Source organism: Siphateles boraxobius, unplaced genomic scaffold, assembly GCF_051911475.1.
Source record: "Siphateles boraxobius isolate OS27281-9 unplaced genomic scaffold, OSU_SipBor_1 86, whole genome shotgun sequence".
In the NCBI taxonomy this organism is placed as follows: Eukaryota; Metazoa; Chordata; class Actinopteri; order Cypriniformes; family Leuciscidae; genus Siphateles; species Siphateles boraxobius.
In genome coordinates this window covers 718,476-735,741 of record NW_027509215.1, presented here as the reverse complement: position 1 = coordinate 735,741, position 17,266 = coordinate 718,476, and the positions used below count along the sequence as shown (strand labels likewise).

At 38.4% G+C, this 17,266-nt stretch overlaps 2 protein-coding genes across 10 annotated transcripts in view; both read left to right on the top strand.

The window, feature by feature from the left end:
• Nucleotides 1–6,939, top strand: part of hs6st1a (heparan sulfate 6-O-sulfotransferase 1a) — a 146,020-nt gene extending 139,081 nt beyond the window's left edge. The window contains exons 2-3 of one of the 6 annotated variants that reach the window (XM_077222004.1): nucleotides 1,410–5,737; nucleotides 6,457–6,939. In XM_077222004.1, coding sequence (XP_077078119.1) covers nucleotides 1,410–2,133 — 724 coding nt within the window. In that variant the 3' untranslated portion in view covers nucleotides 2,134–5,737; nucleotides 6,457–6,939. Of the gene's footprint in view, nucleotides 1–1,409; nucleotides 6,290–6,456 lie in introns of all 6 variants that reach the window. The other 5 variants (XM_077222007.1, XM_077222005.1, XM_077222006.1 and 2 more) reach the window with 5 other exon arrangements.
• A 7,840-nt stretch (nucleotides 6,940–14,779) lies between these two features.
• Nucleotides 14,780–17,266, top strand: part of uggt1 (UDP-glucose glycoprotein glucosyltransferase 1) — a 30,932-nt gene continuing 28,445 nt past the window's right edge. For 3 of the 4 annotated variants that reach the window (XM_077221989.1, XM_077221988.1, XM_077221987.1), the window contains exons 1-3: nucleotides 14,780–14,874; nucleotides 15,719–15,857; nucleotides 15,954–16,033. In XM_077221989.1, coding sequence (XP_077078104.1) covers nucleotides 14,802–14,874; nucleotides 15,719–15,857; nucleotides 15,954–16,033 — 292 coding nt within the window. In that variant the 5' untranslated portion in view covers nucleotides 14,780–14,801. Of the gene's footprint in view, nucleotides 14,875–15,407; nucleotides 15,491–15,718; nucleotides 15,858–15,953; nucleotides 16,034–17,266 lie in introns of those variants that run through there. The other variant, XM_077221991.1, reaches the window with a different exon arrangement.

The window sequence follows — 17,266 nt, the reverse complement described above, 5'->3', positions numbered from 1 at the left end:
CTCAGGGTCAATGCTGTGCATAATGTGCAAGCGTTTGGTTGACTTGTAGCCGTCTCCAGCCCTGTCTCTTACAGATGAATAAATTCATGCATCTCTACCGGAGCTGTTAAAATAAATAAGTCTCCGCCGTTCACTACACTAATGTCTGATTCATTCTGCACCACGTACGCTCAAGTGCACAAGAGGGACGCATCCAAGAATTCACTAATTTAGTGTTGGAGTGCAGATTCAGAATGGTAGAGAGGTGTTGTGGGACAAGTTATGCTCTTTTTCATAATGCATTATGAAGTCTCACTGAAGCATATCAAGAGCTCTACAGTTCAATTCCCCTTTACGACCGGTTGTGTTCACACGCGCCGAAATTATTTTTCTGCTGGAGGCGAGAGGAATTATAATTCTTACCTACCAGTAAAAGATTACCATGTGTCTGGTGTTGGTCCTTTACTGCAATACAGATATTTATGATGTGAATAATGTAGCTATAGTTCCAGTTTATGAGAAAAAAAAATTACACACTACTTGCGTTTTAATGAGTCAATAAAACCCATAAAAAAATGTAATGTGCAGAAAATGTTTGACAGTCTTATCCCATCTGTTAAATCGAAATAATTTTGTTGTAGGGATGTTCAAAGTTGACTAGTTGGTAGGCTCCATAAACAATTAGTTGGCACTTGATAAGTAACAAATATTTAAATAACTGGAACATTGCTTACAGCAGTTTTCAGCAGTAATTGTTTTGTAGTTTGTAGTTTTTTCCCGAAAACTGCCTTTTTTAAAAGAAGTTCCTGATCTATAAGGTAACTGGTATATAAGCAGAAACATTAACATAATCATTACAGTGCCATCTTGTGGTCAATTCTCACAAAATTTGACAGTCGGCATTGTATAGACGACATGTAGGTATGTACCAATTTGTTTCATGACCACTGGGCATCAAAGTCTGCATGAAACAGAAATCGAGAAAAAAAATCAATCATCTGAGGTAAAGCTGAGTTTAACGGCTTCTCGAACAAGACAAAAAATGGCAGGGTAGGGGAAGTAGGGATAGCACTTCTACATGGCTATATTGGCTTTGTGTATCAAGTTTTGTTAAGTTTAGACTTCCCATTCAAAAGATATAGTTCAATTAGTCCTTGTAGACCACAGCCAAAAATGTGTTAGAAACGACTTGACGAATTAAAAATCTTTTGAAAACTTTTTGTTGTGAGGGTCTCTAGAGGATGAATACAAAATATTGTATAAATCGGACAAACAGCATAGGTGGAGATTTTTTTACCGAAAATGTTAAATGGCGGAAAAATTTTGTAGACACAAGTAAAATCTGAGATATGCACTTAGTTTGTTTTGATTCAGACATTTTCCTATTTACTTGTGTCCTAATCATTTCTCCGTCCCTTCTCATCCTACAGGAAGTTCTATTACATCACCCTGTTACGGGACCCCGTGTCTCGCTACCTGAGCGAATGGAGACACGTCCAGCGCGGGGCCACGTGGAAAACCTCCCTGCACATGTGTGACGGGCGAACCCCCACACCGGAGGAGCTGCCCCCTTGCTACGAGGGCACCGACTGGTCGGGCTGCACGTTACAGCAGTTCATGGACTGTCCGTACAACCTGGCGAATAACCGACAGGTGCGCATGCTGGCCGACCTCAGCCTGGTGGGCTGCTACAACATGTCTTTCATCCCGGAAAAGAAGCGTGCGCAGGTGCTACTCGAGTCGGCTAAGAAGAACCTGCGAGACATGGCCTTCTTCGGCTTGACTGAGTACCAGCGCAAAACGCAGTACTTGTTCGAACGGACCTTCCACCTCAAGTTCATCCGGCCCTTCATGCAGTACAACAGCACGCGGGCCGCTGGCGTGGACCTGGACAACGACACGGTGCAGCGGATCGAGGAGCTGAACGACCTGGACATGCAGTTGTATGACTACGCCAGGGATCTTTTTCAGCAGCGCTACATGTACAAGCGACAACTGGAGCGAAGAGAGCAACGCCTAAAGAACCAACCCGCCCTCTTTCCCTTTCGTCGGACGCCCAGCTCAGATCCTAATTTCAGGGATGACGCGCCAGAGTCTGAAGCATCCCGATTGCCCACAGAGGACTACATGAATCACATCATCAACCGCTGGTAGCAGTGCTGGGGGGAGGGGGACGAGAAATACAGGTTGACGAGGAGGAAAAGAATCCGATCCCCAGGTCCAATCAAGCGGGAGAGGAAAATGGCAAACGAGAAAGAGACAGAACTTTAGCGCCACCATCAAATACGGCCCTCCCCCCTTCTGTTGTGCTCCAGGATATCCTTCGGTCGTCTCGGAGTGGGAGGACTCCAAATGCAGGACAACTGGTACCGCAAAGACTTTGCGTGCCTGGTCAGAAATGTGACTGACTAACTTAAAGCACTGAGCCTGATCTTAAAACTAAGAGGTGAAGACTTCTACAGGCGCAATCGCCCACAGAAGGAAAAAACATAAAAATTATTGAAATTATATTCACTGCAGATTTTAAAAGAATGAACCGAATGAAATTGTATAGAGGTATTTGCTTAAATGTCTGCTGCCATTTCAGCCATGAACTTGTGACGGTAACGGTCTGTCTCTTTATTTTTTAGTTTATTATGGTCTAATTTCATTGAATTATATTATTTTTTAAAAGGGATTTTTCGTCCCTCAAAGAGGTAAAACTCACAGCACTGAGACCAACAGAGCTGCCTAACACTTATTGGATGCAATTTATTAGCTTTTCATAATCAGTGATGACTTGAAAAGGTCTGTTCTATTGTCCTTTTTTGTGTGTATTTGCACGTCGGCTGCAAATTTCGTTGGACAGACCACATGTGGACCATAGCCATTATTTAAGCTTTCAGCATACTGTACGAGAAAATCCCTGTGAGCTAAGTGTACTAATATAAACTTGCCGAATGCGAGAGGTCTTTCGTTTGTCCGATCAGACAGATGTCTAGGTTCTAGGTTGTCATCAGCACCCAATCCAGGCCATTTCTTGGTAGCCGAGTTGGGAAACTGGTGGAGATCCAAAGAGGAAACTGTGTCTTATTTTACCCTTAGTAAGGATAGAGCTCTCTAAATGCGATTGACTCAGTAATGACGCCCGTATGTCAGTCAATAACAGGAGCGTCGTAGAGTTTGTGTGAATGTGTATGTGAAAGAGAGAGCTTGTGAAACGCAAGCAGAAGGAAGAAGCAGCAAACGCAGCCTTTATAAATGTCACCACCATTCCCAATTCCCAGAGACTACTCATTATTTAGTATGCGGGTAGATGGAGGATGACTGTCTGTGTGTTTGAGATTTTAAATATTCTATTGAGGATGACTGTTTTTAGTATGCAAGCATAATTGGGTGTTACTTTGTTCTTTGCGAATGTGTGCAAGTTTGTGTTTCATGACCAATCACTTGCCATGGTCCTCAGGGACTGAAACTGTTGCCAGTAAGGGGAGAATAATGATGTCACATCTCTCCCCTTATGCATATATTTGTTAACTTTGAGTTGTTTGTTGTTAAAGGAGTAGTTCACCCTGAGAAATGACAATTCTGTTATTACTTACTCAGTCCCAACCTGTATGACCCAAAAACGAGATGTTTGCAGAATGCTCAAGCTGCTCTTTTCCTTGCAAATGAAGGTAAGTGGGGAAAACTGACAAAAAATTACTAGAAATGGATAAAGTCATACAGACTTGTGCACTATATTTAAAGTATTCAAGTGTATCCCAAGTCACTTAAGTCATATTGACTGTTTTTTGTCACTTTTGGAGCTTGACAGCTCCAGTCCTCATTCACTTTCATTGTATATAAAAGAGCACCGTGAACATCCTGCAAGCCATCTTCTTTTAAGTTTCACTGAGAAAAGAAAGTAATACAGATTTGAAACGACTCGAGAGAGTAAATACTGACAGAATTGTCATTTATCCGGGATGAACTGTCCCTTTGAGTTGACTACACACAACAACATCAGAGTAAACAGTATGCGAATAAGGTATAAGGGAGAATTACCCCACTGGAAATGTGTCCTTCCTGTTTAACTGACTCTTAAGGTGTTATGAGGGACATTTTACTTTACTTATTGCTCTGCAATGGGAATTTATTTTCTCAGTAACCATAAAGACAGACTACTCTTCCCCTACTGCATATTTAACCAAACATAAAGTGTTATGTTATACAGGAACAAACGTCTTATCATGAACGATCTGCATAACTCATGAATGATGAAGACCTTTATTAATATCTTGATGTGATGCTGTCATTCCCTTCAGCTGATATGCTGTCTTAATGGAAACCCTCTGTGGGTTGTAGTAAATGTTGGTCTCATTGCAAAATAGTTTGGTGACCAAATGTTTTTAAGTCTTAATTCACCAATGACGTACAGCTAATCAGAGTAGAGAATTGTTGTGCTTTAAAATTGATCACTGTCAAGTATTAGGTCAGAAGCATACTCTACAGTGGTAGTAACAAATTCAAATATTCAAAGCCAGGGACAACAAATTAAAGGGTCATGAAACCCCCCTCTTTCAGCTCAAGTCTAGCTCACAATAATCTTTTTGAAAAATGCAACTTAAATGGGCGTGGATGGCTGTGAGAAGAAGGGAGGGAGTGGGTGTGGCACGGCAGGGGAGAGGGGGTACTGTCATCAGCCAGCAGTGTTCCCAGATGTACGATAATTATCGTATATGTACAATAATTTTGACCTCTGTACAATGTACGATCAATAATGAACAATAATTTCAGAGTTTTCAGTCGTTCGTCCAAACACACATCCTACCGCTTCTCTCTCTGACCCCGAATCATTTCGCAGGCTCGCCTGCCTGAACAGAAGCACGTACACACACACACACACACACACACACACAGGCACCACACGGTGTCGCCCGGCCCGCACGTCAACACTACACATTCACAAGTCTCCCGCATTAAGCATACAATTGATATATTATCGAAATATCTAAAGTGTTCATAACGACCGCTTATTTAACAAAAGGCAAGTAAAATGACCAGGGTTACATTTTAGACACACACATACCTCTGAAGTGATAGAAAAGTCCTCAGGACTTGGTAGGCCTACTGCATTACTCGCAAGACGTAACATGCATTGGTCATCGACAACGCCGAAGTCCACCATTCTCCAGTTGTCGAAGCTCTCTCGGATAAAATGTTTGCGGCACACGTAACTTATTAGATGTGTCCGTGGTTGATGGCCAACCAACCGCCCGGAGCCAGAGTCTAGCCCTGGCAGCATCGCGGGGAAATATATTCAACCCACTTTGACTTTTGCACCACGAAAATATACACTTGCTTCCCATGATTGTCTCTCCTTTACTACGCGATATCACAAGGTGCGTTCCATTTGACAGGGTCCCTACGCAGTGTTCACTGCTCCCTACTCCCTGAACACGGTACATCAGTTGAAGTGGACTTCGCTGACAATAATCACTCATTTGGAATGCCCTGCAACGTCATCAAAGAAAGGCAACAACAGGGTCAAGCAGATTATGATATAACTGAATACATTTTTTTAATTTACTTTCTAATTTAAAATCATATAATAGGCCCAAAGATACATTAATCACCCCAACCGTTCATAAATACTCTAGTTTGTATAATAATAACAATATTTATGAATACTCAATGCATACGTGAACTATGAGCCGTTAGAAATTTAAATTTAAAATCTCTTCCAACGGCTCTGCTCTATGGTTAGTTCAGACTGGTGACGCGATGCACAATGACAGTTGGTTGATTTTCGCTCTCCACTTCCTGTGAAGTGATGTATCGATGTTCCCTTATTCCCTACGTCGTTTGCAGTGCCCTTCGAACAGAACATGTTCATTCCCTTCGGATTGGAATCTCACTTAAGATGGCGAAATACCCTGTGAAGTCCACTTCGCAGTCCACTTACGGTCGAATGGAACGCACCTACAGTTTGACATGTCTGTGGAAAGATCCACGTGGTGTCATGAATAATTAAGAGACAGTGTCTTCTCATAGGATATAAAAACTCAGTCTCATTAATAATTATGAGAGACCGATGAGTCATCAACGCACTACACTGTGCTCTGCCACGTCACAGCCTGCGATGAAGATTTTAAACCCGGAAGACGAAAATAGCGAGGAAAAACTAAATTTTAACCATTTTCACCCTACTATTAAATCTAACAGATGCTAACATTGTCTCAATGGTGTTCAACACACATACCTCTGTTAAAATCTCAGAAAATTTGGTTTTAGGTTTCATGACTGTGCCATTAAAACGGATGTGTTATTCAGGTAACTCGCTACACATGTAGATAAGGGATCTCCAACCCTGCTCCTGGAGAGCTACTGTCCTGCAGATTTCAGTTCCAACCCTGTTCCAACACACATTCCTGTAATTATCAAGTAATCCTGAACAGCTTGATTAGCTGGTCCAGGTGTGTTTGATTGGGGTTGGAGCTAAAATCTACAGGACAGTTGCTCTCCAGGAGCAGGGTTGGAGACACCTGATGTAGATGGTTTAACTTTTATTTGCTCAGTTAGATTCCCTTCAAACTATTGCTCAGCCATTGCGGTAGTTGACCTGAAAAAGAAAACAGACTAACAGTTTATGCTATAGCACCTCTTGTAGTAATTCTGAGAATGCCACACATTTGAATGGATTGCACTCAGACTGTTTTCAGAACACAGCAGTATCTAAAATTAAGCTAGATGCATTTGCCTTCACCTACTATTGTAGAGTATGTTTCCGACCTTATGTGAGTCTAGCAAAGTGACTCAAAATCTGTTTGAAAGAATGTGCGTTTGTTGAGTGCGAGAGCAACACTAGCGAATCTTTGAGCTCTGTTCACGGGTGCATTTATTCATCACATCCAATTCATCTGATCTGGGGTATTTTTCTCATAATTTCAACAATGGATCGTCAAATACACCATTAAAAAAATCATTTTTATATAAACATGTCAATGCTTCCTGTCTTTATTTTCATTTATTACAGAGGTGCTCAGGGAAAGTGTCGCACAAGCACAATTAAGGTAGCCTATATTATGGATTATTTTTCATTTCATTGACATTAATATAGACAATCAATTTGACTCTTCTTTGACAGTTTGTGAAAATGAATGAAAAAGTGGTTATAGTAATGCACTTCAATGGAATATACAGTTGTAATCCAAATTATTCAACCCCCATTGCAAATCAGGTTTATTAGCAAAATGTACAGACTTTCAGCTGTTTGTAATGAACAAATCAAACAAAAGCAATTGAAATAGCTCAACACATCAAATGAAAGTGGTTTCCCCAAATTCCACTGAAATGCAACTTTTAATGACTTATGTGGTCTCAAAATTATTCAACCCCTACATGGCAAGCATTTTTTGTACTTAGTAGAGCACCCTTTTGCTGTTATGACCTGCTGAAAATGAGATGTATAACCAGACACCAGCTTCTGGTAGGATTTCTGAGGAGTCTTAGCCCATTCTGCCCTACAAAGGCAAAATACTTAATTCGCTAGAGTGTGGAACTGAGAAAAATTACTAGTTAAAGATTTGTCCCGCCAAATTAATTATAGGTAGAAGAACACTGGAAATCTGATTAGATGTTTTAATGAAAATTATCTACATTAAAAAATATTGAGCTCAAACTTTTGACCACTATTTTAAAGTTACTGCCTTTGTATTGTCAGCAAAAAGCGAGAAGTCATGCCAAGGCAAAAGGCAGTTACCTAACTTCCAGATTATCAATTGGTTGCTGATCACCATTAACAAAATCATTATAGTAACACCTGTATAAAATCTAGTGATCATGGCATTTATTTTGTATGATTTACAATTAAACAGACATCTACTTATAGCTATCCTGTGCTTTGGTTGCATTCTGGTGGCATTATAAATACATCAGACATGACAAATACCTCCATAGTATCTTCAATTGGTACCGAGTGGCATAAGACTTGCTTAAACACGCGTTCAAAATGATCACGATAAAACAGATCCTCGCGCACATTCGACCCGGGGACTGGAATAGGCCTGTAGCTAGTATTCAAAAGTGTCACGCTCCTCGTACGTTCACGAAAAGTAGCCTACGAAGTACGAACGCAGTCCTTTCCCCACTGAGACTCAGTGGCGAGCGCGTTCTGGACTACCTAGACGAATAATTTGCATTTATAGCACAACCTTCTGTGTTCTGCGTGTTTTCAGTAAAGGCAAAACAAAGGCAAAGAGCAGTAACTGGTGTTAGATGTTCTGCCTTGGCTTCTCATGGGCTTTTGGAAATTACTGTTAAGACAACCCATTATTTTCTCGAAATCCACAAGATAAAGGAGGTCTTGAATGTGGCAAAAATATCGACCTAAAACGAATTTACGGTCTTTTGCCTTTGTACGGCAGCATTCCTCATGAGCAATGGCCTCACAAGTTCAAAAAGGTTTGCGTGCTGCAACCGCCTTCTTCAAATCCCACCATAGATTGTCTATGGGGTTCAAATCAGGAGACTGTGATCACCACTGTAGAATCTTCCAGGTCTTCACTTAACTTTTTGGGCCATTCTTTTGACTTAGCCATATTTCTAACATGGAGTCAAACGTGACACTTAACAAACCTAGCCAGTTCAGATATTTCATGTGTTCTAGCTCAAGCAACCCTGGTGCAACTAATGAAGCCCTTGATTAGTTGCATCAGGTGTGCTTGAGACAACACCAGTTTTGCAGATTAATGCTGTTATGAGGTATTCTATTCAGGGGGTTGGATAATTTTGAGACTGCAGAAGTCATTAAAAGTTGCATATTCAGTTGAAATTGGGGAAACCACTTGAAACATTTTATATGAATAATTTTGATAACAACTGTATTAACCCCCATGTAGTAACATATCTTTTCAGATTTATTTATTAAAATCCATAGCTTATACTTAGAAGAAATTTGAGTTCCTGGAGGATCATGTCATTAAGATCGGAGCTTTTGTTTGTTAAAGAAATATTAGATGATGGAAGGTGATATTGAGGACCATGAAAACCTGTAAAATTATTATGAAGCAATAACAAGAAGACATTTTGTTTGAAATCTTTTGATTAAAGAAATTAAATATATATATATATATATATATATATATATATAAGTATTAAATAAATAGTTATTATTTCTAATTAAATCCCATTTTTTTCTGGTTTGACATGGCAAAACTGGCAACGTTCATTCAAACTACATTTAGAAAAGATATTATATAGAAAAAAATATGTAATTATTTTATACAAATGTTTAAAAATTAGAACAGTTATTTTAAATGGTAATAGTATTTTTACAGTATTACTGTACTGTATTGCATGCAACCAGTTGGGCATAAGACTTTCAAAAACATAAAATGTCTTACACTTGAATGGAATTTTGATATAATAAAAACAATTACTATGATTTCCATTTTGATCTATTGACAGTTTGATATTTTTTCCAACTCAAAAGTGAAATGAAATGAAATGAAAATGCACTGCAGGAATAACCATTTGAAGCTCAAACACAGAGCTGACAGGCAGCATCTCACCACACACAGCGCTGAAACCTCGGCTATGCTACAGAACCAGCTGACTCAGACGAGAGCGCTCTCCCTGGTAATTACAAAATATCTCCTGGCACGGATATCAAGACACGCTTCTTTGTCCTGTTGAATTGAATGGCGGAGAAGCACCGTATCAGCAGCCATTATTGTCTGAAATGGATGGGGGTAATCACTCCGGCTCCTCTGAGTTCTGCAGGGGTAATGAATTGCCACACTGTGTCTCTTGGACAAGAGCCACGTCAAGAATCACTTGCACCCGGGCCATTGTTCTGCCAGGATATAATAAGAATTTCCCGTATTACAAAATACACCATATAAAGAGAAGATGAAGTGGTTGGGAAAAGAATGAGGATAATTTCTATAGCTCTGCACAATAATATTGAACCTAGACAATGAAGGCAAACAACATACTTTTGTTTTGAGCTCAACAATTAACCACTGGCTTCAGCAGCTTTTTGAATTTATTAAAACAAAAAGAGCCTAAAATTATCCAAGCATGTATCCAGATATTCAGCACTTGAGTGGACCAAGTTTTTTTAAAGAACTTGAAAATTGCACATTACTTAATGTTTTCGTTTAAGTGTGAGGTTTATTTACTGAATAATTTTAAGGCAACGGTTTTCCTCGATTTTTTTAAGTTAAGTCAACTGATTACTTTTTACAGTTTTGCATAACAAACCTGTATAACTTACTTTCTTCTATATGGAACACAAAAGAAGATATATTGTGTCTCGTATTCATTGAAAGTCAATGGGATCTAGTATTGATTTTTATACTTGTCTTGTGCGTGTGTATATATGGGGACCCCATTGTAACAGCCTAGAAAAAAGGATGACATCTAGTCAAGAAAACTAGTAATAATATTCACATTAATCAGATATTGGTTGTGTCCGAAATCGCCCCTATACCCTCATATCAATATCAAATTTTCTAGAATACTAGTAAAAATATTCACATTAATCAGATATTGATTGTGTCCGAAATCGCCCCTATACCCTCATATCAATATTAAATTTTCTAGAAAACTAGTAATAATATTCACATTAAATCAGATATTGATTGTGTCCGAAATCGCCCCTATACCCTCATATCAATATCAAATTTTCTAGAACACAGTTTCAGTAGTGGGATTGAACGTGAGATTGTGCACTCAATAACGTCCACAATGGTTTCGGACACCCAAATGGCTGTTCCCTCAAATAGTGCCCTGTTTAAAGTCTCGATGAAAAGTTTTTTGGCTTTTATGAATATGTTAGCCGTACTGTTGTCTATAAGCTAGCGTGTTCCAAAACAATGACAAAATTTGCATTTAGAAGACCAAACTCAACGTTGAAAATGAAAATCAGGTTGATGTCAGAATCCAACATCAAATTGACGTCAATCTCCAACGTTGGACAGACGTATTGTGGTTGAAAAAGTAAATCGGGTTTACGTCAGAAACTATCATCAGTCGGGTTCTGACCTCAACTTGACTTTCAATTCCAACCAAAATCCAACGTCTTTCCGACATAGGATGTTGAAATCCATCTGACGTCGCGTTCTCACCCGACTTTATTTTCTATATATATGTGGGTGTGTGTGTGTATATATATATATATATATATATATATATATATATATATATATATATATATATAAAATATAAAGCCACCTCTGTCAAAAATGAGATAATAATATTGAGTGAATGCTCTCCGCACATAGTATACGTTCATTAAATACTTTCACTTCAAACTCACTAAATCCCAGCCTCAGCCCATTCATAAATGCCAGTACTTGGGTAGAAACTTATAAAAAAAAGCCTGATAAAAATGTTAATATTAAACAAAAACTTTAGACGGAGTTAGCTTTTGCATCTGAAGTCTTCATATATGTGTGTGTGTGTGTGTGTGTGTGTGTGTGTGTGTGTGTGTGTGTGTGTGTGTGAGGAAGTTTTAGTTTATTTTGTTATTTTAGTCCTTCACCTTAAAGGAAAATGAAAAATGTATCCTTGGCAACTGAAATAAAATAAGTGTAAAATATTCTTTTTTATTTCAGTTAATGATTATTTTAGTTCAAGTAGGCATTTTTATGGTTTAAGTTTTGGTCAGGTGTTGCGATAGTAAATCCAAAAAGGAGAAATGCATGATGCAGAATGAACAATAAACAGTATTTAATCCAGGAAGGCCGATGCAAAAACACAACAGACATAACTTCAACACAAAACAAAGAACAGAGGATAACTCAGGGATTAAAAGCAAAGGACCACATAATGATTGACGGGTAATTACAGGATCTAGATTCTAATTATCTGTCAGTCATTGTGTTCCTTTGTTCTAGATTCTAGAACTAAACCAATACAGAACATACATGGGACAGTTTTAGCTAAATAACAAATAATACACTACATCAACCCTAACCTAACTCAAACCCATGTTTGGGTCAAAAATGGACAAACCCAACCGCTGGGTTTAAAAATGTAATTTGCGCTAACATTTGACCCAAACATTGAAACAACCCAGCATTTTTAGAGTGTATATAATAATAGCTAAATAATAATACTGAGGGAGGCGACACCTCCCTCTCTGCATCTAAAGAGGTTCCTGCCCCGATTGTATCACAAAATCACCTCAAATGGCTTCATTTAAAGCTCGTCACAGTAAATTAGGTTTTAGCGGCACTGATCTTTAACCATTAGTCATCAATTGAAAGTCTTCACCTTTTATGCGGGAGGTCCTTACTTGACTTTTAAAAGTGAGACATATAATTTAGCACCGGGGAAAAAGTCAGTGCCATGGAAACATGATGATCCTCGAAAAGCTTTCAGACTCCATTGTTATTCCCCTCGAAATCTGTTTCTCGGGTTTTTCCCCATAGCACTTCTTCTTGTGGAATTCAGTGTCGAGAGTTGAAATTTTACTGAATATTAAACTCTGTTCTGAATCGCATTGTTGGCTTTGAAGGACTTGTGCAAATCGCCTCTTAATCAGGGTAATTGATTTTTACGAGCAGACCCCTTTCGCAGCAGGCTGCTGGTTTTACAGCCCCCCTCAGAGATAAAAGGTGGGCAATCCAGCGGAAAGGTTAACAGCCACTGCGGCAAGAGGCGAGCGGCTTTGCCCTACTTTTCTGTCCACGGGCTAATGCATAATGGAGCCACCTTGACCCCATAAAGCACCCAGGGCTCCCTGTCCCCTTAGAAGCACACTTTGACCTGTCACACTTGATCTACAGTTTAATTTGATGCCAGACGGATGCAATTTCTGCCACAATTTCACCGGGTGTGTTGCTCTACCCCAAAAAAAGGCCAATGGAAGCATGTATAAATATCCGGCTGAAATATCAAGCATGCCCTTGTCAGTTCAAGCTTGGGTGGTAATAGCCAAGCAGATCCAGGGTGTCCAAACATGTCCGATATTGATAAAAAAGAGCATGTATTTTGGCATCTAACCCGGCAGTGGCATTGAGCTGTTTAGCAGCATCAGAGCGTCTCTGCAGACTGTTTAATTCTCATTTTGGGTAGAAGCAGGCAGAATTGGCAAATATGAGAATCGCCTAAGGCTTGGAAGCCGTGTCTCAAAATGCTATGCAATTAGTCTTTTGTTTGATGTAGAATTCTGGTAATAAAAAAAATCTTCCCAATTGAAGTTTCCGATCTTTGCTAACAGCCTGAAAGCATTTAGATAATTTGTAATGCAAGATAAACATGTAAAATGCAACTTTGTTAATCCCAAAAGGGATAAGTATCATATTAAAATCTAGATGTTTATTTCCTCTGACAAGATGATTGAGAATCAAATATTTACAATGAGAGACTTGTGTTGCTTAATAAAATCAGATGTGTCAATTCTAAAAAAGTTTCAACCGAACTAGGCATAAAGCCTTTTTGAAGTTATACATCCTTTATTTCCACATTTATAATGCTTTTATATAGATTGTTTCAAAGCAGTTTTACAGGCATAAACAGGATAATGATGATCAATGACATCCTCAAATATGAGACTAATTCAAATTCTGCTGTAAAGCAACTCAAGAGAAGACCATAATTGTGCTTATTCAGTGTACTTATTCATCATTATGAGATGAAGTTGAATCAGATAAACCAGTGATGTCATCATCCAGCTCAATTCAGGTAAAGTTTGCATAATTAACAATCAAGCATTATTGTTTGAATTGTTCCTCCTCTTTATTGTCATGCAGGGGTCACAAAGCCCATGGGAAATTAAATAGGGACACTTAGGTGGAACCAAATCATTCAACCCCTGTTTTTAGGCTGAATTTACCCAAGGGGCGGTGAGTTATACTTGCACAAGGTGCATTTGAGTTCATGAGGTATGAAAAATCTTTCAGTGTACAAGGGAACATAAAACATGCTAATTGATCACACTTTGACAATGTGGCTGCCAATTTTGTGTATGCATCAGTGAATTCAGAATCAGTTTGGTATAAGATGATCTGCACAATGTTGTGCAATGTCTGCACACTTTACATATTGTTGCTCTATCGTTGATTTGTTTGATATTGCTCTCCTCATTTGTAAGTCCTTATGGATAAAAGTGTCTGCTAAATGATAAAATGTAAAAATAGGCTGTGTGTCAGTGGAATAAATTTCGTGGGGTCACGAAATTAGTGAGGCAGCTGTTTAAAAAACATATTAAAATATAGAAGCACGAAAATAGGCATCATACACAGTAAAGCGATGGAAAGCAAAACAGTGATGCGTTTCGTTGTTATCTTAATGCTTTATCGCTAAAAATCCAATTTCCATTTTTGCACGTTTAAATCTGTGAGTTAAAGGGATAGTTCACCCAATACTGAAACTTCTGAAAGTTGTTGCAAACCTGTATGAATTTATTTCTTCTACTGAACACAAAATAATATATTTTGAAGAATATGGGTAACCAAACAGTTGATGAGGCCCATTGACTGACTATGGGGTCCATCAAATGTTTAGTTACCCATATTCTTCTAAATATATTGTTTGTGTTCAGCAGAAGAAAGAAATTCATCCAGGTTTGGAACAATTTGAGAGTGAGTGGGTGAACTATGCCTTTAAAGGCTCCTGCGCGGTCTTCTTGAGCCAAAATGGCGTCTATGACACATAAGCTGTCTAGCGTATAGCCAGCGAAAAACATTGCAGTATGTTGTTCTCTTTAATCATATTAATGATATGTGTCAACCAATAAGATATTATATTTTATTACTACATTTGTTAATGTGACAATTATAGTATGATGGTATTTTGCATATGCTTAAAGCTATTTTTTTCTGGAAAGGCACAAAGAGCAGGACGCACACATGAACCGTAGAATGGACCACTTACACCGTCCAAACATGGCATCTCACGAAGCAGATTCAGAAGCCGGTGCTGGTATGATTACTCACTTTAACCTCAGCATAATTCTGTCGCATTACATTTATTGCGATAATAGTCTGTATTATATACGTCACATCATGCATTTTGCAACTAGGTCGAAGCAAATGCATGTGATAAGTCATGCTTGCCCAGGTAACGTTATACTGGCAGTGCGTTACAAAGAAAAGCTCATTTAAACGCTGGACTCTTCTTGTTAGATTCGTTTCTTGATATTATTTTCTATTCGTGTTTCAATTAAATCGCACCTCATTCTCGCTATCTTAAAATCCATTATAAATCGTTCGCATTATTTTTAAATATGTCAAAATATGATACCAGTTGTTTTTGCTCGGTGTGTTTTCATGTTATTTGAGTGCTAGTTTGACGATATAAATATACATGTCATCTATCCTCTTAAAATATGCTTTGAAATAATTTGTTATAATGCAGGAAGTTAAGAAGAACCCGGAACTACAGCTCGACGAGAACGCTAATTGGATGACGCTAATCTTAATGTCCACGCCGAGAGCTCTGATTGGCTTAGAGTCAGATCGCACTGTCCTCTTCAAGCTGTCAAATGAAGTGAAATACAAAACAACGCATAAACATAATGCTATCATTGAATACCCTTGTGAGATCCTATATATAAATGCGATTTATTATGATAGCTTGTTAGTCTTTTGCGTCCGTTTGTGTCTTGTATGTAATGTAGTTAAAAGGAACAGTTTCAAAGTTTGTTTCACTTTCTTTGTCATATTTGAAATGTTTACCCACTCCAGCTTCTGGAGCATTATTGGTGTGCTATAACTTCTGTGAGTCCCCTCTTCAAGGCAGAGACTAACCGGTTTAATTTTCTCAGGCTTTTGTGGGAAGATGTGGATGCTGTGTGCTGCACTGCTGGCTCTGGCCTCTGTCAACTCTGTCAATGGGGACTCGAAAGCCGTTACAACAACACTGACAGCTAAATGGCCCTCTACACCACTCCTGCTGGAGGCCAGGTTAGCTTGAAAGACAGCATCATGGATGACAGCATGTTTAATATATAGTTTTATCTTCCGGTTTACTATTAATAAAAATGCCATTATATTTTACAGTGAGTTTCTTGCTGAAGAGAGTCAGGAGAAGTTCTGGAACTTTGTAGAAGCTAATCAAAATATTGAGAATGAACATGATGGTAATATTTGATATGAATCCCATCTTTTACTTTTACTTCTTACTCATGCAAAGGCTTGTCAGCCTGTTTGCTTATTTGTTATGAAGCCTTTGAGATCTTATATTTGATATTTAAGTAATATCACATGTGCAAGAGTGCTGTTGTACTGAATATCATATACTAAAATATTGCATACTTTTATGCAGTTTTTTGCTCTACCAAACTAACTTAACTAAAGGGGTAAGTTCACCCAAAAATGAAAATTCTTACATCAGTCACTCACCCTCATGTCGTTCCCAACCCACTTTAACCCACTACTTTTTCTCTCAGGACCACTATCGTCAAATATGATTGACAAGCATACAGTTTGGATTGGCGGTATGGTTCTGTTCTGGGCAAGAAATATTTATTTCCTTCAGTTACTTTCATGCTTAATTAAACCTGCTAAAATGCATTGTATGAGCTTCTGTTACTTTCACTGTTCATTCTATTGCTCTATCATATTTTATATTTCATTTAATAGCACATCACTTATTTAGAGCAGCTCCAGAAGGGCTCAGTGCTGAGGATTGGCTCAGTGGTACAAATGTTTAGACACCAGTGAAATATCAATTCTTTATTCCAATTTTAGTACTACAAAAACTACCAGCCTAATTAATGTGAATTTAAAAGAATTTAAAGCAGTCAGTAGTAAAATAAGAATAAATAATCAAATTACACATATTTAACAGAAATGGCACAAATAAATACAATAGAACAAAGAAAAGCTACAAATGAAATAAACAGTGTTTTTAGAGTTTTTCGGGTAGATCTAACAGGTACAGAAATTTGAATAAAAAGTAGTCAAATGTGAAAAAACATTGCATATTCTTTACTGTATAAATTAAATATAGATGTGAAGTTTGTGAAGTTGAAAAGGGTAGCCTATTTAGTCAAGAGCAGTGAGTACAGCAGCAGATTTATTAAACTGCTGCCCCTTTAAGACCGAACGCACGGACCCCATTTGAATATACTGTCTGCGTTCACTTGAGATATAACCGACTTTGTTTACTGGGATACTCGCCAAGAGCTTAAGTGAACGTTCTCGAAAGGTAACGTAGCCTGCCGTGCTATTACGCTTGGCTCAGCATTTTTAAACGAGTACGAGCACATGAGCTCAGCATCGGGCCCGATACCGATACTGGTTTCGGTATCGGTGCATCCCTAATTCCACATATCATTGATTCAAGATTTTAAAGTACAACATAATTCGAC